The sequence below is a fragment of the Cuculus canorus genome, chromosome 13 (assembly GCF_017976375.1).
Source record: "Cuculus canorus isolate bCucCan1 chromosome 13, bCucCan1.pri, whole genome shotgun sequence".
Classification (NCBI taxonomy): Eukaryota; Metazoa; Chordata; class Aves; order Cuculiformes; family Cuculidae; genus Cuculus; species Cuculus canorus.
In genome coordinates this window covers 7,929,841-7,953,291 of record NC_071413.1, presented here as the reverse complement: position 1 = coordinate 7,953,291, position 23,451 = coordinate 7,929,841, and the positions used below count along the sequence as shown (strand labels likewise).

The 23,451-nt window shown below is 36.9% G+C and overlaps 1 protein-coding gene across 2 annotated transcripts in view; it reads left to right on the top strand.

Moving 5' to 3' along the window:
• CDH13 (cadherin 13) overlaps window positions 1-23,451 on the top strand; it is a 478,464-nt gene that overhangs the window by 394,053 nt on the left and 60,960 nt on the right. For both annotated transcript variants that reach the window (XM_009561054.2, XM_009561053.2), the window contains exons 9-10: window positions 20,021-20,203; window positions 21,160-21,413. In XM_009561054.2, the coding sequence (XP_009559349.1) occupies window positions 20,021-20,203; window positions 21,160-21,413 (437 nt within the window). The remainder of the gene's footprint in view (window positions 1-20,020; window positions 20,204-21,159; window positions 21,414-23,451) is intronic.

Below are 23,451 nucleotides of genomic sequence, written 5' to 3'. Positions count from 1 at the left end.
AGTTTTTGCTCACTTCTATCCATATTGTGGAAGACTTCTTCAAGCTATTTACTTGTCTAATCTTCTCAATATTTGATTTGCCCGATGGTGAAATTTATTGCTGTCCCAAAGTCCCTTCTGCCTGCTTCATCATTCTCTTTTTTTTTCAAAAAACAAAACTAAAACCCCCATGCCAGCCAACCAAACGGAAAACTCTTGTGGTCTTTTCCGCTTTCAAACCTGTTCTTTATTCAGCAGCCTGTAAAGAGTCTTCTCTGAAAGTTAATAATTAATTTTTCTTTTCAAACTCCTCGAGTCTGTCATTTGACTCTCAGAGCCTGATCTTCTAGCATCCTTTAATTGTCTCCCTGCTCCTGTTTCCAGTTCCTGCTTCAGATCTACCAAGACTAATTTCAGGGATGTATCCATTGACTCCTTTCTGCTGAGTGTCATGTGATGTCCCCTTTCCTTTTGCTGTTATTTTCGTCTCTTTCCCTGCTGTATTTTTACATGGAAAACTCTTCTTCTAACATTTCATAAAAATCTGTGGTTTTGATCTTCGTCATCTCAGGATCCTCTTTCTGTGCCCATGATTTTGCTCCTTTAGTTTTATTTATGGAAGACCTTCCTTTTTCCTTTCCTTGATGCTGTCCCCCAGTGAACTCTCCTTCATTGCCTCACCGCCTGCTTCCTTTGAGAACCACCTTTCTGTTTTCATGACTTAAACTGACTGTTTGCTTATGACTTGCAAAAGCCCATGTACACTCTTTGTCTGCCCTCTATAAATCGAGTACCATCACTGTCTGCATCCACACATCATCTCATTTTTTTCCTTTTATGCTTTATTTCCTCCTCCTCAGCTCATTTGTTTTGACCGCCTTCAGTAACTGAGGCCAGCAGTGCCCATATGTTATGTAGCACTGTCAGATATTCTTAGAGCAATGATTTTTCTTCATTTAGAAGACTGATGGTAAGGAGAGCGCTGCTGTCCTCAACAAGTTTAAAGGGTTGAAAGCTTCTTTTGGTTCAAAAAAACTTTGAAAAATGTAAGGAGTTAGTGTGAGAAACTTTCAAAAGGTACATAAGAAAAATAAATCTCGCTAAATAAGCTTAAATCTAAACCAACAGTTGTCTTTTGCTGAAATAATATCAAGAAAAAAGATTTATCTATAGTATTGATATTCTTAGCTGCCAGTAGCCAAGTTACGGCTCACATCCAAACAGTGTGCTCCTTGGAGATGTGAATGCAGGATTAGGCTATACTGTAAATCTGGATTTTATACACATGCACATCTATATATGTAGAAGCACAGGCTCACAGATATTTGCATACCTAAACTGAGGACCAGATGTTTTATTATCTTAAAATTGCATTTTCTCTAATATAGATTAAACAAAAAAAAAATGAAATTTGGTTTGATTTTACTTGTCTACTTGAAAATAGCACAACGAGCGTTTGAAAATATTGAACACTGTACCTGATTAATTGATTCGATGTTGAACTAAGCTAAGAAAAAGGTGTATGTTTGAAGACAAATGAAGGGCATGTTTTCTAAGTTAGCAGCTCTGACCTTTTCAAGTTTTCCATCTTAAATAATAATTGAAGCCATGAGTAAATAAATTCAACTTTGCCTGCAGATGTTGAACTCTCTAATGTCCTTTTCCTCTAACATAGCCGCTGCCTGATACTAATGGCAGAAACAATTTTATCATGCCCCATGCTGGGAGTGACTGGCAATCTCTAAGAACTGTTTTCTTTCCTCCAGCTGTATGATTAAAATGCAGTTACAATCAATAAATCTGTGCGGTTTCTGTCAATGTTAAGTGTTCGCCTAAGGATCTTCTGTGTCCCAGAGGTATTTATTTTCTTCAGTTCTTCTGAATTCACAAGAGAAACAAATTACAATATATCTTGTTTACCTAGACTGCCTGTTGAGATTGTTTTTGGATTGCCTACTGGAACTGGAGTGAGCATATGAACACACTCAGGTGCTGATAGATATAGACATGAGTAAGGTGCTTATAACAATATTGGGTTCCAACACTGCCTCTGTGAAGTCTTTGCTTTAGGAAGGTTAAATATTTAAGCATGGACTCCTGACTTATTTGGTATGTTAATGGGGAAACAGTGTAGGGTGGATTACAAGGAGAGGTCTGAGATTCTAACATCTGATTTCAGCTGAACTTCAGCACTTCTTAAGGATGTCAGGGTTGCCGTCTTCCCTTTTCTTGAATGAGGATTATGTCAGCTGATCAATGAGGCAATACATGAGCAACTAATCAATTTTAGATTCTCTTTACTCTAGTAGAAATCACTTTAATGCAATCGATTATAAGGCAATTTTAATGATATTACGACTTGTGCTTTCAGAGGAAACATGGCAGTTATTATAGAACTCTTAATTTATTATTTCCCATGGTGATCAGTTTGGAAAATCAAAACATAAGCTTTTAAGATGTGGCATCCCCTACAGTTTCACTTGTTTATTTCTTAAATTTGTATGCCATCTTTATAAATAATGGTGAAATAGAAACAATGGAGCAATTTTTTGCACTGAGATTTTTTTCCATTTTTCATTTTTCTGTTATGGGAGATACAAGAGAGGGGTAATATTCCTGCCTGAATTCAGCAACAGGTAGCGTGTGTTTCCATGCATGTGAAGAGCCAAGAATATTGCCTAGTTTATTTCTTTGAAAGACTGGTCTCAAAGGGAAGTAGGTGCCTATAAATGCAAACACTAGGTTCTAGTAATTGGAAATAATTGCATTCAGCTACATGTTGCACATCTGAATTATTTATTCAGAAATAATAAACGTGTTTTTTCAACACTTACACAGACGGTTTGTCTGTGTTACATAACAAAGCTATTGCAATATCTTTCCTAGACTTATTTTGAAGTATTTAGGGAGAATCTTATTCATTTTTAAATGCTCAGACTCTAGACTATAGGTTGAAGCTCACTTATTCCATAAATTTATTTTTCCTAAATTCATAATGCATAGGCAGCGTTACAAATGTTAATGCTACTATTATAGGATCATAATTTAAAAATACCAGCATTCTCAAAGGTCTCCAGCAGTGTGTCATTTCCCTACTTTATTAAAATGAATGAACAGATGTACAATTTATTTCTGCTGAACTATCATCTAAATTCATAAGCTATTTCTCATGTGTCTGAAATCTGTGTTGGTTTCCCATTTTCTTTGCCTTAGAAAAAAAAAATTACACTCTCACATTTATCTCTCTGGGGATATAAACGAGAAGTATACTCGCCACTTCATTCACTTTAGACTAATATCCTCAATGTAATTTAAATCCCATCTCTTCAAGGCTATTCAGCAAAACCTAGGCACTGGAACACCCAGGATCCGATTGGAAAACTCCTTTGCCATCTATGTTGATGACTGGCGGGTGGACTCTGAGGACACTGTCTGTTCTCTCTGACAGAATGAGGTGGCACACAACAGCGTTTAATATTTTGAGTTGGCATTTACAGCGCTAGTGGAGGCTATGCAATTTCTTAGCAACAAGTTAGGAAAAACAAGGAAAGGACAAATAATGACTGATAGGCGGGAGAGGTGAGAAGGTTGGGTGTAATTATGAAATTTGCAGCGAAGGAGCTCGTGTCAGCGGTCTCCAACCACTCATGAAGATGTGTTTTAGTTGTCTTGTGGCAGCCTAGGAGCATGGCTCCCTGGAAGTGATCAACAAACAAAACAAGACAATGCAGAGATTAGATGGAAAGAAATTATAGAAGCATAAAAGTGCATGAAACAGGCATGTTGCCATGGAAAAAATCGAATATAAAAATCCCAGACAGTGTACTCTCAGCTTATTGCATTTCTTATATGTTGCAAGTTTTGTAGGGAATGCAAGGGTGATACTTAGCACTAATTTTCTGAGAGGAACAAGTGAATAATATACCCTAGGGGTTCGGGCAACAATTTTTCTGTAAAATCTATTTCTAGAGGTGTATATTGTAAAGAAGCCATAAAAATTTTTGATGGTTTGAAGTTGACAACAGAAGTCCCAGGCTTAGATTGTGGTTTTGTTAGGTTGTTGTTTTTTTTTTTCTCTGATAAAAATCACTTTGGCAAAGAGAGTAGTAGAACAGAATGCGAATCAATCTGCCTTCTTCATTTCATAGCTGCTCTGGAATTTAAATGCAGGCCTTTAAATACCTCTTAGCAGACAATTCAGGAAATGATAAAGTAATGGTTGAGATTCATAAAAAAAATGATTTTCTTCAGAAACTTTCTCTGCAGTGGCAGGAGCCGTTTTTCCCTGTGGGACTGCTAGGAAAGAGTTGTTAATTGACTAGTAAGAATGGAGGAGTTGTACCTGGAGCAGGCATTTTTTTATATAATGGCCACATTGCCAACAATCTCAAAACAATTAAGTTTGGGTATGTAGTTCTGCCATTCTTGTTCCTTTATAGTCCTTCTGCAAGCTGAGATCATAATTGTTTTCCTCTCCTCTTTCCTTACATTTTGTTGCCAAAACAGAACACAACCAGCTAGGAAAGCAAATGCCAGAGGCATAATTTTCATCTTTTATCTATAGTAGGGACGGGTAATGTGATTTTGCAGTTGTATCTGTCAGTAGCAAATCCACTATAACGAAAAGTCTTGTGTGATGGGTGGTTTGAGACTGGAATCTCAGATGGGGAACTTCTTCCCATTGCTTGGTTTTGGCAACCCAGTGAGCTTCATGGACCTTAAAAATGCTAGAAAACTATGCAAAAATGTTTACTTCCCCTTTCTGTTCTGTATAGATTCTTGGATTGGGGCTTATCACAAAACCCTCAGGGGAAGGGTTATCCAGATATCTCCCAGCCCCTCCTTCCTATTTGTGTTATTTGCAGCATGCCTTTATTTTTCCTTCAGGAGCTGTGAAGATACAGTCTCCGTGACCCCCCAGCACTCTACTGCAGTACTTCAGCTACCCAGCTATGAGCAGCTTTTGCCTTGTCCCTAACGAGAATTTCCCTTTCCTCCACTGAAGCCCATTGTTTCTTGGTCTTGTCCACTATAGACAGTCCTTTTGTCTGCAACAGCCCTGTGTGCCTTTGCTATGTAGATTTATTCAAGACCATGAGCTTTAGAGATCTGTTTCACTGACTGTTCTTTGCCTTCTACTCTGTGGCCAGGAATTGTGTGCTAGAATACAGCTGGGACACCCCAGTGCTGAGCAGATGGAAGAATTCCTGCTTCTGTCTTGCACTTGGTATTACTTCTTACACATCTCAACACAATTTTGCTGTTTTCACAACATTAAATTGCCTTTATTGTCCACAATTCTTTTCCAGTAGCAGAGTAAGCGACAAAACTAACATCTGCTGTATGTGGTTTCTTCTTTCATCCTCACCACAGGAGAAGAGTGTATATTTTTTGAGCATTTTGATGTGATGGTGTTGGGCTGCTGTTTGTTTTCTTCTATAGATGTGTGTTTGTGTTTAATATGGGAGAATTTTATGATATCTTTTGGGTGATTTCTTTTTATTTGTTTTGGGTTTTGTCAGGCTGAGCATATTTCCTACACAAATGAGAGTCTGTAAGCACTCCCCGTTTAGGCACACTGGGATCTTCTCTACATCTCTCTGCTAATACAGTTAACTTTTGAACCCGCTATAATCTTGCATTTTCCATGGGTTTCACTCAAGGTAAAGGAGTATGACAGCAGTGTCAGACTTTCTGCCACAAACACAGGATCTTTGGAAGACATACATCAATTCCAGAGTTAGGTCAAAGTGACTTTCATTAAAAGTATATTTTATAACCATATAGACTTCTTCATTACAAAGAACCCCAAAGGAATGTACAGAAAATGGATCCTCTCCATAGGCAAACAGAAAATTAAATTGCAACTTTCTGCTGCTTGCAGGGAATATGGAGGTGGAAGACTTTGTTTACTTTATTAAAGAATCCTATTCAGGAAAGTTGCTTTAATTTCTACAGAAGCATTGCAAATAATGGCTAACTCTGGTATTGTATTGCTAATACTAAAATATTGTTGATGGTCAAAGGGAAAGCCTATCTTATATATAAATCCAAGAATTTGTTCTTAGTAAAATTGACAACTAATCCAGGTATCATCATTAATCCAGACTGAATTACTGCAGGTGAAAAAACAGACTTCTATTCAGAAAAATTTTCAGTAATGATAATAGGCCTAATATCATTAATAATAACCATTTTCCTGCCACTATTCTCACCTTTTCCCTCTTCCTCTGGGTGGTAGAGATGGGAGTTTCATCCTAGTGTTTGTTGTAGGGTGTTATGGCAAGTTGCCAGCATTTGGAGTCCCTTGCAAAGACAAGTTTGATGCTTGTGTCAACCGTTTCTCCTCCTTCTCTTTGGGATCATTTGGGGTCACTTTTATGTATCTACTAACATGCTTTTACTCAAAACATGCCCTATTACTAGCAGTGGCAACAGCATGTACAGAGCTACAGTCACTGTGTCCTTCTGTGGGAGTGAGTGAGTGAGTGAGTGAGTGATGTGCACTCACTCATTTTGAAGCGCAATGAAAGCTCTCCATCATTATTAGTCTCCCGAAACTCTAGTAACCAGCTCGTCTCTGGGTCAGAAGGCAGAATCAGTGGCTGTGGCACAGCCTCAGGATCCACAACAAAGAATATCTGTGCATGAACAGATTTGGATCTGTTACATAGGACGCAAAGCTAACTAGCAGGAGTCAAACTGAGCTGCTGGGCGTTTGTATTCATGTCAGAAGTGCCTCGAGGCTTTCAGGGAGTAGTAAGAGGTCCTTTTTTATATTTCATGTCATACTACTTGCTGCTTCAGGTGACTGAATATTGTGCAAGTATCTTTAATGAGCTCCCCCAAACTCCATCTGAGCACACACAAGGGTTGTCTGAATGTAGGACTGTGCCATATCACTAGTGATCAAAGTCTCTTTGCTTATAAGACAAATTAATTGGTACTCTGATAAACAATAGTAAAAATCTACCAAAAGTAAAAGAAGAGCTAAAATATGGCAGTGGCAAGAGAGAGAAATTGAGAGAACCAAAAGGACTTTTCTGAGCCACTGATAGAGCAGGTAACCAGCAAAGCGGCAGCTGAACTATGGAAGTGAGTGTGTGTATCTGCGAGAAAGGCTATTATACAAGTTAATACATGCAACTCTTCTTTCTCTGGTTTCCCTTTCCCCGTCCAAGCTTAACGCTCCTGAATTTATGAGTGAAAATATCACGAGTAATTTAACTTACAAACCCCAGTAGAATATTAAATTAGAAATTAAGCAAAAATGCTCATCAGCTGGAGCACAGAAATCCTGGGCAGGTTTTCTAATGTAGTATTACAGCAATTGGAATGCTTTTCTTTTTTTTCCCCAACTGCTTCACTGACTGAATTGATTGAATTAAATGTGTTCTGTGGTGCTAACTAACCTCTGACCCCAGTTACTCAGGATAATGAAGGGGGTAATCAGCCTGCCATGATCTGAGCTCCAAAGGAACAAGAATACTTTTTAGGGAGTTTTGGAGGTTTAGGGAGTCTATGCTGGCATTAATCAGATGTCATTGGGATTTGATTATAAATCCTGCAGACCACCAAATTGATACAACATGTTTTAATTCACTAAACAATAGGTGTCTACATATTAATCACCAAGCTGCATATCCGATAGTGATTGTTTTTCTTGTGAGTGAAGTCAGATGTGAGTGAATGTCAGAAGTCATTCTGGCTCTTCAGAATGTCCCATGGTTTAGTAATAAATATAATGATCAGCATCAGCACAAAAGTAGCATTAGCTAGATTAAAAAAGATTTTGTTCTAACCTCAAATATTTTTTTTTCCTCCTGATGCAGTTTACAGCTCCATTGAAATTGTTCCTCGTGTTTCTACTCTAATTATAAGCTTACTCAGAAGCAAGAAATAGTACATGTTTCGAATTACCTGCAAGCACAGCATTTTTCTCCCCTCCAAAGGGAGAAAGGGTGGCTGCTTACAGTGTATCATATTGCTGTGTATAGAAATAAAGTGATATTTATTGTCTCTTAAAATGATTTCTCCTAGAACTGGCAAGCTGAGTTGAGAAATCTGTATCTATAAATGTGTGTTAGGATCCAATTAATTGCTACTGTATTTACTTGCTCTCCTCGGGAAGAGTTCAGTGTGGCAATTTTGATGCAGATGTATTAGCATATTATGTAGAAATTTTCTACAGGAGGAGAGGAAGCAGTCTTGAGAGAGGGAAATAGCACAGTTCTTAATAAACTAATTTTCTTCATGCAGGCCCTGATTTAATGAGCATTCAACTCTGTGGAAAATCTTTTTCGGTATAAACAAATGATAATACAAAAATCTTACTTATCTTATTGGTGTCACCTGCATTTGCTGGAAATTGCCTTTGTTTGGATTAGAAATGTGATCTACTTGGAATCGGATGACTTGAGCTGCTGCTCAAGAATTTCCAAGCATACCACAGCATTAACTGTGACCATAATAACCATGATGTGCCACTGGGACAGGCCACGTTTGCTGTTCATGTTCAGGTAATCTCTGCAGCCCATACAAGCTGAGTCTGACAGGTTTGATTAACTGTGCGTAGACTTTATGGCACACACACACATATCTTTCTGTCCAAAGAACACGTGTAGTGCCCTGGCCTGTCTTGACCTTCATCCAGACTTGTGGCACTCAGACACATAAGCTGAGGAGCCCTGCCATCAAACTCAGTCATTCCCATTCTCCAAAGGAGAGACAATTCAGTATCAGGATATAAAAATCCTTGGTTCATTCTTTATTCTCCCTATTGATAAAAGGGACCAAATGGATCCTTATCTGTTTACAGTAAAGCTTATCCATCTCAGGCTACAATGGTGTTTATAGTCAAGAAGACTGTGTACCATAAGTGTATGGCTTGGAAAACATAAATTACAGGGAAGAAAATTAAAGGGCCCAGAATGCTCCCTCTGTGCAATAAGCACAGAATGGGAACTTTTAAAAGGAACATTTAGTTTTCCTTTGTTGCAAATACTTTTCTCTCAAGAAAAGATGAAACAAACGTTTGCAAAAGGAGCTGGACAGTAGGAGATAGAAACTATGGGTGTACTTAAAGCAGAAAGCAAAAAATCTGTTTAGCATACTCTTGCTTTTTTTCTGACCTTTTCCAATTCTGTGCAATGCAAACCATACATCTGTTGTTCCATGCTTCAATCATTGTTTAGCTGCAAGTGAACTCCTCAAAGTGCATTTTGAAGCCTCCTAGCACAGTTCTATAGGGGGAGACTCAGATCTGCATAGTCATTACTCAAATAGATCTCATTCATTTCTACTATTCTTTCTCCTTTACCTTGGGAAAAGAATTTTGCTGTGCTAATAGGGCTGGAGACCACAGGACCTGGATGTTCCCTATCAGAGTAACCAGAGCACTGTGCTTACCTGGATATTCAAGATATGATAAAGATTTTTCTGCTGTAGGAGGAAAACAAAGACAAAGGAGACCGTTAATCATGAAGGTTTACTCCTATCTACGATCCCTAAATGATTCTTCTTGTATCATAGCTTTTTGATATAGCAGTAATATTTATGTTCAATGAATGTTGTGCAAACAGGATTGAGTCTAGATGAGAAAAAAGTAATGTATATCGAGTAGAGGAGCCTATGTGCAGTAGACTTCATTCATCACTTGGTTGGCAGACTTGGAAGATTTAGTGTGTTCTGATAGATTTAAACACAGAATGTTCAGCCCAAATTCTCCTTTCCCTTTTTCCACAGAAAACAAAATGCTGGTTAGCGATTTCATTTTTAAAATTCAGACAAATTCTGTATCACTGCAGATAATACTGCCTGTAAACTTCCATCTGTACCTCCACCAGAACAGCGTGAAACCTTGCAGAGTTCGTATCTGCTTCCAAAAAAAAGAGTTTTCAAACTGGGCTAACTTCAGAAAGCTCTCAGCTGGAGGGGCTTGTAAATCTAGGGCATATCATCCCCATCAGTTGGCACAATCTAAAATGCCAGAAGTTAGGGGAATTGATGAAATTCATTGCTAAAATATTCTAGAGATACAAGTTGCTTTGAGTGCTTTGAATGGTGCTTCAAGGCACTGCTCACCAAAGACCATGTGAAGAAGCTTAACCACTGTCAAAACATCTGTTGTTGGCAGCATGGATTGTGATCAGCTGTAAACTGGCAGAGCGAATCTTCTTTGGAAGCATTGTCCTCTCAGGGCAGAAAAAGCAAGATTTCTCATTGGACACATATGCTTCTTTTTACCAAAGAGCCTCGAGATTCTGCCATTGAGAAAAGTCTCACATATTAATTTCCACCTTTCTGCAAATACATGTTTGCTTCTTAACCTGGTAAGACTATGGTTCAGTCTTGCAATATTAAGGTGTGAAAATAGAATGTTTTCATGGTATTTTGAAAAGTGTATAATGGATTTGAAAAGCCCCATATTAATTTGTGATTTCCTCCTCCAGGGAAATCTTTGGAAGTTCTGCTAAATTGTGACTCAGTTCCATCTGCTATTCAATAGTCAAATTGTATTTAATCTATGTTTTAAACTTGATCTTGAACTAACTGCATTCTGAAATATCGTGACAGTAGCTTGGTGTCTATATATAAAGAGCTTCATAGACTAATTTATTATTTCCTTATTTATATGTAGTTTGAGAGGTAATCATCGTCATAATTTTAAACAGAGAACAAATAACAATTGGAGCTCTTTGCCAAAGAAGCTCATAGTATGCTTGTCACTTAGGTTCTTTAAATCTAGAATTACTGTTATTTGAGAACATTTTCCTCAACTTCAAGTTGTCAATATTGATGCTGAGCCACTGAAAGTAACTATTCAAGATGTTTTTGAATATTTTTAACAAATATTTTAAAGAGCCAATAGCACTACCGAATTCACTTAAATTAAACTATGTGCTTTCGAAAAACTGTGAATGCATTTTCTGTTTGGTGTTCACGTAATGCAAGAGAAACATTTGGAAAAATCACTCCCAGTACAGGTTACAACATTTTAGTTAATTTCTTGAGTAAAAAGAACATCATCTTAAAGGTATTTTTGTTGTTGTTTTTCTTTTTCCCCAACAAGACATGTATAAATCCTTGCTTGTCACAATGGATTTCTTAGCATTTATTTTTTCATTAGATCTCTACACAGTTATAGCCCATGTCCGTTCTAAGGGCATGTCTGTGAAGTATTCCGGAATACTGTATCATTGCTAAGTTCTCAAATAATAATCATGAAATTAGGATTTCACTGAACATTCATTCATAACTGCTGTAGTAGTTGAACATAGATGAATATAGTTGAATATAGATGAACAAGATCCCTCTAGAATTTTTTCTAGGAAATTTTTGTTCTTTGAACAATTTAGCATGAAGTATTATATTTTTTTAACTTCTTCAATTAGTTTGCTTTCATCTGACACTAAAATACGGTGTTCATACGTGCATGACAAGAAATTGTGGAAGTTACCTTCCTAAAGAGAAGTCACAAAATGCCCTTCTCTGTTTCTTAAGTGTAAACATGCCAATAATTCTAAACTCATTGGTTGCTTCCATCTTCTGAAGCTCTTGTCACTGCCCTGCTCCCTCCCTGTCAGTCAGAGGGCACTGCATTTATTTATACCTGAGAGAAGATGAAAGCTGCCCAAGTAGTTTCTCCTTCATTGCTCTAAATCTCCCAGACTTTCTAGCAAATTGTCTGGTCTCTGCATATCCATGTTAAAGTCAATGATATCAAAATAATCTTTCTGTTGTGTGAAAAAGATCCACTTTCATCTACCACTTTGATATTCAGAGAGGAGTGAATTCATCTGTCCTGCTCTTAAGGAGCCTAAATAGTACAGATAGAAACTTCAACACTTAAATAGGACATCTTTTTTGAACCTATTCCATGTCCAGACAACACCCGAAACCGTGATCTGGAACCAGTAGGAGGAATTTGTTATTTACAGTTCAGACCCATGGGATGAATGCATCCCACCTGTAACCTGGATTGGCAGTTGAAGCAGTCTTAGTGGCGTAGGAGAGGTTGCATAAATGCCCTGTAATATGAGTAGGTGGATTCCACACTTCCCTGTTAGTAAGGAAGTATTAGTGAGCTCAACAATATATGCTCAGATGTTAATCTTTAACATCAGAAATGTTGGTCTGGGTATGAAAAAGTCTCTGCTAGAAATGAAAGAGGAGCTTTTAACAAGGACTCCTTCCCTTCCCTCATGACCATCATTAGCATAAGTGAGAATTGTGTGGGCTGGTGGGGGAAAAACCTGTAAAACCTTTCTGCTCCTAAAATGCACTCGATGAAATAAAAAAAAGGAAAGAAACATCCAGCTAAGTCTATGCTATTCAAAGCTCATTCTATTTAAAGAAGACATCCAGCATCTTAGAAAGAAGATAGGCTTAACACTGATCTTGATGGGAAGTAAGAAGAAGAAGAAATAATATGTGGCTGGGTTGGCTGAATACAGCAGCAGTAGTCTCATAAATGCGAAAAGCAGGTATGTCTGTGGTCCCTGGGCAACATTCACACTGTAACAGGTGAATAGGTGTAGTTTGGTCTTTCAGGCTTGGTCAGATCATCATTTTCTAAGATGTTTTCTATGTTGTTTTAAACATAAGGTTTGTTCTTCCTAAGGGGAAAGAACTTTTTTAGATAAGAAAATAGAATCATTATTTCTTAGTTTTTCTTTAAAATACCTTAAGTGTAGTGAATATTATAATGACCTTTTGCTGTCCGCTGTTCACTTGAAGGAAGGCTATTTGTTTTTCTGTTATGTGAATGTCACTCTAGAATTGTCCGTTGTATTTGTGGTTCCTTGATTTTTTTCTAGAAATAATTGAACACATATCACAATTATAGGTGGAAAAGTGAAAATAAGAATGAACCTTTTATAAATGATTTATATATTCCGAAAAAGAAGAGAGATGTTTGTCTTCCTTCTGAATCTTCAGACAACTGTACTATATTTGATGTATACCCTGGAGGTAACAGGCTTTGAAGCAAACATTCAACACATGATTAATACATGTTAGAATTATCTTTTTACCTTCACTCAATGAGGCCATGAGCTGGGCTGAGAAAGTCAAAGCCTAGTGGAAACAGAAGCCTTCAAAATGATTCAAAGAAGTGGCTATTTTCAAGTATTCTGCATCATCAGTTATTTACAGTCCCTGGACGGCTTTTTAGCCTTCTGCAAACACATAAATGAGATGATAGCAGTACATCACCAGTTCTGAACGGGATTTCAGCACTGCTGGGGGAAAAAAAAAAGCAGAAAAGAAAGTTCTTTAACCTAATTTCTGAATCTTATGAGGATCTTACTCTGTAGATCTTCCAAAGTTTTCTAATAGGATGTTAGTAAGAGGGACAGGAGGACTCTGCGTTACCACTCTGGCAACTTTATAGACAACTCTTGTCGCACCCAGCAGTTTATCCATCCATCCTTCCATTTTACCCTGTGAGGTTTGCTTTCTTTCCCTGCCCTGCTCCATCATGAATCCTAATACCTAAAGAGGTTTTGAAGTGGTCCCACTGAATCCCAGAGATAGCTTGGCTTCATCACAATGGAAAACTGCTCAGACAGGGTCTTGGACCTTGGGCATAAGGATCAATACTTTCTTTTTCTTTGTTTATTGCATTACTAGTCCTCCTGAGCAGTGCTTTTCCAAGCAGACTTTTGAGTAGAAAAATATTCACGTTGAAACTCCCCTTGCCATTTTTAGATCGTTCGTGATTAATATCAGTGATATAAAACACTTTTGTGTTTTTCAATAAGAAGACACAAATTTATAGAGCCTGCAGATATTGCAGCTTTGTTACAGAGAGCAGAATTTAATCTTTGGCCTTCCATTTAGCTAATTAATCTTTTGGATTTCTTGCTGTTGTTGCAGGCTGCAGCATATAGTGGACAAAAATATTCATTCAATCTTTCATTATTGAGCAGTACTCCTATATCGTAAAGTAACTGGTCTGTGCCTTGAAAGATCACAAGGCATTTACAATACATAGCCTGTGAAATTCATTCAAAAGTGAAAAGTGGAAATGCATCCGAAATTATTATGGTCAATTTCTTATATTCAGAAAGATTTTTTTCTAAGCTACAATTGAATTCTATCTGTAATTTCACCAGGGAAATGGAAGAATATTATGTACTTAGGAAAAATATAGAATAAGCTGAAGGAAACATTTTAAGTTAAGAAATAATATAATGCTACGAACCAGCATTATAACAGTAAGACAATGACTATTACTAAAGGCTGTTTAGGTGACTCATAGCTTTAATTTGTGCTTTGCATCTAGTTTAAGCCGTCAAATCCTTGTCATACTACAATAATGCTGTATATTTACGTAGCGTCTTTCATCTAAATGGCTTCCCGAGTGTTTCATACGTTGCTTTGTGTACAATTTACATCAATTTAATCTGTTATGTTGATAGTGCTATCCCTGTAGTGAAATACAGCAGTTATTTGTGTCCATATAGTGAAGGCTATGCACAGTTTCAAGAGAGAAAATACCTTCAAAATCAATAGAATAGGAAGAATGTAGTGCCAAGTCACAATTTATCTTGACCACAAAATGGGGGATTAAATTGCATGTGTGTAGAGAACAGTACAAACTGCAGTTGGTGAGATCCTCCGTTTCTCAGCCCACCAGAGGCTCCTGATGGCACGCCAGCACATTTGATCGTTCTGCTGGCATGAAAAGTGACAGCAGAATTATCAGTATCACGTTGTTTTTTTTCTTTTTATGTACAAATGTTATGTTAAATATTTCCATCTATTATTTCACCTGCCTAGTTTGTGAGGTCTGATGAGCTCCGAGCACCAGATTGCTTGATTTATTGTTAGTTGGCAAGCTGGGCTCCGTGTCCCAGTGACTTCCACAAGAAATTGCTGACATTTATGAGATTCTTATTCCTGATTGCTTGAAAATGCAAACCTTTCTGATCACCCTGAAAATTCATTTGTCATCGGAGATATTCCAGATACAGAGCTACGGAGAATACAATGTTTCCTCAACAAATAAATATTCGCTGCTCAGGTGTGTACATAGTGAATGACAGTATGCAAAGTAAAAGACACAGACAAAAAGCAAGTAGATTGCAAGAGATTGTATAAGCTTGTTTTCATGTTTTCAAGAAAGTAGATAGACAAAACATGGTTGCAAAAGCAGAGGACTTTAGTGGAGGAGGACAAACACAATAACACAATTTCCCTGGGGAATTTATAATACAGACGTGGGAATTAATATATCCCATTATTTCTCATTTTTTATGGTATATAGATGGAGAAACACATGATAGTAACAGAATGCTTTCAACTGGGATGTTGCGCTGATAAATGCAAACTGACATGGAGTTTTAATTTGTTTGTTCTTGACTGGGAGTCACAGCATGCAGAATATTAACGAGCCATGGGGCAGCAATCACCAACCCAAGGCACGTCTATCTTTCATTGTGTCTACAGCTTGTGGCAGCACTTTAATTTGGGTATATTGGTTACCCACTCTAAGACAGGTTTTGGTGCCTTCATAAAAGTATTAAGGTTTTTGCTGCCTGTTTGTTGTTGTGCTGTTGCTGGACAGTAGACTTTGAGGTGATGCTGGCGCAGTTAAGTTCACTTGTTCCTCTGTACTCTGAGAAGCCAGTAAATAATTCCTCACTTATTACAGAAGCTTTAAACAAAGCTGTCAGATAAGAATCCAATTTTCATACAAGTTAGGTATTTGCACTTTTATTTGAGGCTGAGATGGGTCAGTGCCACGATTCTCAGGTGATAACTTTTTACAAAGTGATCTTTTCATTTATCTTTTCCATGGTGGAAATCTGAAAAGACTGTTTTTTCCCAGAGCCATAGAGCTCAGTGCGGAGGAGGATTTGATTCGGTGTTATATCATATCCTGGCTCCACCAGGAATCAGTAACTAAAATTAGCCGTGGTTCAATTTGTTTGTTTCCACACTTGACTTCTCCCTTTAGCTACCCTTTAATGCAGGCCTTATTATTCTCAGCAGACACCTTCCATCTTGAATTTCCTACACTCACTAAGATAAAATACCTGCCTCCTTGGAAACGTAATTTTTCGTTTTATCTTTTCAAGGTTTGCACATAGTTTGGAGCACGCCTGCACGATCCAGAGAAGGGCGGAGCAGAGCATAATTGCTGAACTGAGATTTTTTTCTTGTGCTCAGGGTTATCCTAGGTGCTGTTGGATAGGCTGTATTCTAACACAGCTGTTTTGAAAGTTACTCATCTCCTTGCCATCCCTTTACTGACTCCCGTGTTGTAAGAAATACAAGCTGCTTGTTTTCACTCTCAGGGACTTCCCTGCCTGGTGGAACCATCTTTGTGAACTCTTACAAGACTGTCCAGTGGTCAATATCTGCTTCCTATCAGTTTATCGTGACAGCAAACATTGCTCACTCATTACATTTTCACATCTATTTGAGCTTCTTCCCAAGCTATCCTCACGCTTTTGGAGGAACTCTCCACCTACAGCCATCACTATATTCCTTGGCATCTTTCAGTTCCCCATTAAAAGTCTTATTTGTCTACAAAAATCTGATGATTAAGTGCAGAGTGCTGTCTGCCATTCACTCATTGTTTCCTTCCAAGTTGTTAATAGTCTGTTGTTATTCCTTCTGTATTTTTTCATAACCTTTTGGGGAATCTAGTCTTTCTTTCCCTACATTTATAGAGCTCTCGGTATGACAGAATTACCATGTGCATGATAAGAACAATAAATGACTATCTGGCATACCAGTCCTCAGAACAAGTTAAACTTTCATATTCAAAGTCTCAGCTGTAGTACATGCACATAGCTCCTTGCAGCCAAATGCAACTCTGGCCCAGGGTATTTGTCTCCTAAGTTATTATTTTTAATATGGGTCCAGATGACAGCAGTTTAAATAAAGTAGTGAACTTATCTATTTTATTCTTAATTTATAGTGGTGCTTAGGGGATATGCAGATATTTAAAAAGAGTAAAATCAATTAACTTTTGATCCAATTATTTCTGTTAGCCACTATGGGGTTTTATTTCAGAGCACTGGATCAGACATTCTCGTTAAGCACAGTGCTTTGAGAGCGTAAACCTTTCGTTTGGAAATATGATGAACCTGTGGTTATCTTTTCTCTATTTGCATAGCTAATTCCTATTTTTGTCCTTTCATAGCTTTTAAATTCCCTTTTTTACTTTTGTCTGTGAAAGGCACCCAGTATAACAGAATTTTCTAAATACTAGGAAGTCTATTCTTTATATAAAGGTGGCTGAACAGACAAAAGTGTTCACCTTCTACATAATATATTCTATATTTTTCTAGGCCTCCATATTTCACAGCAGATACTTGTCTTTTGCAATCACAAATCCATGATTTATTCACTTTTCATGTTGTAAATTTAGAGTAGAGCTACGTGACATCTTCTGTGATTTGATCATTCTTCTTTTTCCATCTATCTTGAACAGATTTTAGTCTAATGTTCCAGACAGGTTCAAATACACTCTGTTTTCACATGGTCATTCCTAAAACACAAAGAATGTTAGCGGTAAGCGTACCACTACGCTTGGAATTATTTGGTTTGGCTCAGCCTTTGCCTGTAGATGTTGTGTTGAAAGCTCTGCAGTGTTATGCCCCCAGAAAAAAATCTGTGTGCTCTTTCTGCACTACTAACTCACTGCAATTGAAGATATTCAGCCCTTCCTAAATATGGAGAAAATGGGAATGCAGAAGAAAGCCAAACCCAGCAGAGATGTCCTTGAATTAGATATCATTAAACTGAAATTCAATATTTTTTTAGCTTGTTGGCTCATCATGGCAACCTTTTCCATCACAGTCTGGTACTGGTAGGGTAAGCTCAATAAATTTATCTCGCTGGCTTTACAATTATATATCTGAATAAAATAGCCAGGTCTTTAAATATTTTACCCTAGTAAGTCTTGCTGTTCCCACAGTGATCCAGGCAGTATCGAACACTTAATTGAATCAGACTGGTGCATTAAGGAAAAGATTTTTCAGAAGGATCAATATGAATTAGGAGCAAATGCCCAGTCAAATCTAAGGGTTAGATTCTTTAGGATTAGGTTACTTGAAGGCTTGTCATCTTTTTAAATGGCGAAATAAGAATTGTGTTCTACTGAACACTTGTTGGGAAAAAAACTCTGGCCCTTGTGGTTCTAATGTCTCATTTTATACGTGCTCGAGCTGAGACAATATTAAATAATTCAAAAATATTCATCAGGCTAATAACGTTACTTCAATTAGAGTAAGTCCAGTGTGCTTTTCACTGACAGTAGTTTGCTGAACAGGACAGAATACAATCTTCATAATCATTCCTCTGTTATGTCCAAGAGTCTTAACAGAGCTTTTCTTCCGATTTATTTCAAAGCAAGGGAAAATATTGTTATATTATCATTTAGAATTAATTAAACTGCAAATGAGCTTAACGATCTGTCTGAAACACAGCTCAATCACAACCTGTTGCATATTAACTATCAAAATGAGAAGAATCTTTATATTCTTTGTTAAACATACCAAAGAAAAAAGTAATAGCCAGTCACTAATGTCATTCCTTTAGGAAATCAAATTTGAGGCTGGAAAGCTTGGACTAAATACATACTTAAAATACTCAAATTATACAGCTAAACTGAAAAACTATTTGAATGCATAAGTAAAATCTATTGGAATAAATGAAAAAAAACCCAAAAACTGTACATGGGAAAACACGTAGTTGTCTCTTTTGTATTTGAGTATGAGGAAAGCCATTTTACTTACTATTTGTCCAGACTGTTAAATCTATATATTAGTGAGATTACATTTTTTTGATTCAATATTCTCACTAAATCTCTGTAGTGTTAAGACTTCATGTGGTCTCTAAGATGGAACAAAAGACATTTAGTCTATTCAGATCTTGAAGCCACTTGGGTGATTTTCTCCCTCGAGTGATATAATGTTATACAGTGTATCTTTGGAGCAATGCATGTAAGGCAAAGCCTATTTCTGTCAATAAAGTTTGTAATTTTTGACTTTTGAAAGCTTAATGTCTAGAAATGCTAACATTTCTTAATGGTCTATAATGGTATTGCTGATGTTCAGCACTTCTCCGAATTAGGTACGTTATCATTCTGGTTTATCTACCTATAAAGCAAGTATCATCTTATCACTCTTATATACAGCGCTTTTAGCAAGTCAGCCCCAAGTACTTGAAAAGTGAGAAGTATTATTAAGTCTGACCCTTGCAAGCTTTTACTATTATTTGCTTAATGTTTTTCCTACATAAATAAGGATGATGTTATTCACTGTTGGCCTGCACAGTACAGTAGAGAGAATGTTCTCCTAGGGCTTGGCCAACTCAACAGTACAGCAGTGCAACAAACCTCACACAGTCATCAAAAATTCTGCTGCAAAAAGAAAGTAACACTGACTTACAGTTACGCAGACAAGGTGGTAACGTGAGGTCCAATTATTTTTCAGTATCTTGGAGCGATCCCTCAAAAAAAGAATATGGGAACAATATTTGTGAAAAAAAAAAATATATCGATTACAGTGTAGTGAAAGATTAATAAGGGTGAGGTGATTTATGAAAATAATAGTCTGAAATGCAAAACCAGATTATTTGTAAATAATAGTGCATTCAAGAGCAAGAATGGGCTATATTAGTCAGGTTCCTCTTCCCCTTAGCTGGGAACGTTGTTCCATTTCTGATAGCATATGTGCCTATGCAACACTGTATGTATATTCAGGATTAACTCTTTCAGTAATATCAGATTAACTGTTGTCTTGTGATCAGAATCTCCCAGAGCTTAATTCTTGTCACATTGCTGCTTCTCTGCCATCTGTTTAATGGAGAGCAGCTGTAATGTGCTACCTTACATTTCATGAGTGAGAATGTATTATTCAGAGTCTATAACATCCAGTTTCCGTCAAGGGTTACATCTTTCTCCTGTTGAGGTAAATAATTAATGCTGCCTTGGATATTTCATATATATATATATGTGTGTGCGTGTGTATGGTAGTTAACTGAAAATAGTAACAATTTCCTCTTTATTTTTTTTTTCTAGTTTCAAGCCACGGTAAAGGAGGGAGTCACAGGTGTAATAGTAAACTTAACTGTCGGTGACAAAGATGACCCAGCAACTGGTGCATGGAGAGCTGTCTACACCATTATTAATGGAAATCCAGGACAGAGTTTTGAAATCCACACCAATCCCCAGACAAATGAGGGAATGCTCTCTGTTGTTAAAGTAAGAAAAACTTGCTGTTGTGCTGTATTCTTACGGTGAGGTCCACCCACAAGATTTACTGCATAAGAGAAGACACAGCAATGCTAAGTTACTCAAAATATATAGTTGGCTACTGGCTCTTGTCTAAATTATATGTATAACCCCTTCTTCTGTCACAGTCATTTTAGTTCTTTAGTCAGATGGACCTGCCTGTTGCTAACCATATTGTCATTGTGCTTAAATAACAGTAGTTTTGCAGTAAGCATCACAATTAATAGCGAGACTTTACAACAGAGTTTTGTTTGACTTGAGCGGAACAATTAGAATTCAAGAGCCACGTTTTGTTCTAAGAGAACACAAATACCGGGAAAGTAAGTGTTGTGGTTTTAGTGACCTGGAGAGACATCTTTGGCCCCAGCTTTCTGAAGTCTCATAAAAAAATATGTTACATGTCTTTCTATGAAATAATCTTATAAACCACACGTAAAAAAATATTCCTGATTGCTGTCTGTACCAGAATTTTCTAATTTTCTCTGCTTGACTTCAGAAAAGGTGTTTTCAATTCTAAAGATAAATGGAATGCTATTTCATGATAGTGCTTTTAATTTCAACGTAGGAGTTGAGAAAATAGCTTTACCTTACTTATCATAAGTAACTATTAAGTATGACCCTGATTTGTTTCCTTAATGCATGTTATATCATAAATAAACATGTATCGGATTATATCTGTGAGATGTAGCAAAAAAATTGAGTACTCTTGGATAGAAGGACATCTCCATCTTTCATTAGGTCAATTACATTCAATATCTTTAAAGTACTTCATCACTACCATTGTATCTAAGGCTAAAATCTGACCAGGTATCAGATGCAGTGAGCAATGTTGTCCCTTTCTGGCTAATTCTGTCTCCTGCAAGTTTGCAAGGAAAAAGTGTTGATTACTTTCTTTGCAACTTGAACTCTTATTTTATGTTTTCCAGCCTTTAGATTATGAAATTTCAGCGTTTCACACGTTGCTGATCAAAGTAGAAAATGAAGACCCACTGATTCCAGACATAGCCTATGGCCCCAGTTCCACGGCAACAGTTCAGATCACTGTCGAGGATGTGAATGAAGGCCCAGTTTTCCACCCAAACCCAATGGCAGTGACAAAACAAGAAAACATCCCTATTGGCAGTGTCGTATTGACGGTAAACGCCACCGATCCAGACACTTTGCAACATCAGACTATTAGGTAAGTGAGCGTGTCTTTTATACCTGAGAATTTGCCTGCCAGTACAGAATTAAGAAAGTGGTTTGGGATCTACACAATAAGTGGATTTATTTTTTTTTCTTAAAATGAAGAGATTCACTATGATAAAAACAAAGAACTGCATTAGACCAGGAGGAGTTTTCCAAATTATAATATTACTGCAGTAGAAAAATCAAGTTTCACGAGCAATAAACACAGCTTCAGTGTTTCAAAATTACTTTTAACCAACTTGTGTATTCCTTTTCCTTCATAAGAGCCAGAGAAAACATGTAAAAGTTGAAAATGTGAATAGAAATAAATTTTCTGTTTTGCATATAGATTAAAGCAGGTTAAGATCATTTATAATGTCCCTCAGTGAAATAGTGACTATCCATCCAAGTTCAAGGGCCGAGAAAATATTTCCCAGTGAAACAGTGAAGCCACAGCAAGTTAAGACCTGGCCTTGCCCAGAGAGAAGAAAGTAAACAATTCCTTATATGATAACATAATCCTATAGATTTGCCAATTCGCAAGGAACCAACCTAGATATTAAGCGATGCCATCATCTTGTATTTTCATCCACTTGATCAGGTATTTGGGTTTAGATTTACTACTTCCTGTATTTGAAATTTATGTATTTATTTATTTACAGAATGCATTTTTAATATTAATTTTAGTTTTAGGTGCGGTTTCCTTATTTCATTCATAATGATCACACATATTTATCTATGGATGAAAAAACTACAGAATTTCTGTTGCTGATCAGATGCAGCATTATGGCCCTCAGCAGCATTAATCAGAACCCGCTTTGTGCAGGGAAAGGCATTTACTCCCTTAGGATCTGGGATTGAATATAACAAAAGTATTTATTGAAGTGCTTCATAGCTTTATGCATTTCTAAGGGAGATAATTCATATTGATTACTGTAACAGTTGATTTTGTGGTGCTGAAAGAGAAAAGCCAAGTAAATATAAGCATTTGGTTATCTACACCAAAAATCCAGAAATCACTATCTGAATTTTTGCCCTTGACCTACTGATTTTGATTAATTTTTCCTAACTACGTTGGCAGTAAAATTGTAGGACATACCAATAAATCAAAGAAAATTCAAAGTTAGCTTTAAATATTGTGTGTAACCAGCCAAGTGAAATAAAGACTTTTAGCAGTCCACCACATCTCTCAACTGGCTGCAAAATAACTCTCAAATCTTGGCTATAACCAGCTCGCAATCTATATCAGAAGAAAATAACGCAAGTGTGATGGGAATCTGGGAAATAGCAGAATGTTTCACTAAAGACAAATTTGACTACCTGTATGTCCTTCTTTTGATTAAATAACAAGAAAGCATAAAATAGCATTTTTTAAAGATGCTTTAAACACTAACAGGTGTTACTGAGGGAAGAACGTAGTATTTGAGAACAGCATCTGCAATTAAGGATAGTTTAAAATTGCATCTACAAAGGCCAAAGCTGTTCACCAGTTTGGGTCTGGCAGAAATCTTTTCTTATAAGTTCCTACGAGCAGGTGTGTGTTTAGAGTTTGGGCCGTGGTCCAGATCTTTTATAGACAATGCATACCAAACTACATGGTTCTCAGACTATGCTGCTATAAGTTGTGTTATCAAAGTCCTTACTATGATTATGGTGTTAAAATAAAGGCCAATCAGGCACAATACAGACATGTAAACAAGATATTACACTAAATATCAATGACAAGCAAGCAACGTTTTGTGCCTGCAAGAAACAATGAATACCAGATTTGTATTGTGTGTGCTGTGTGAACAATGTACATCACCCCCAGCAGAGAGTATATCTGTTCAAAATGTACAGGTGGATACAAACAAAAGAAAAAAAGGGGAATTAGCAATGTTAATTTTTCCTATTTTCAACATAAAATGACTGAGATATGTGTAACTTTAGGGATATTTTTAGCTAGTTTTCTATATAAAACTTGTAGAAGAGGCTAACAATTATTTGTAATCAGGAAATTTAGTTACTCTACTAGATATAACGTCGTAAATGCATTTCAAGAACCATGAATA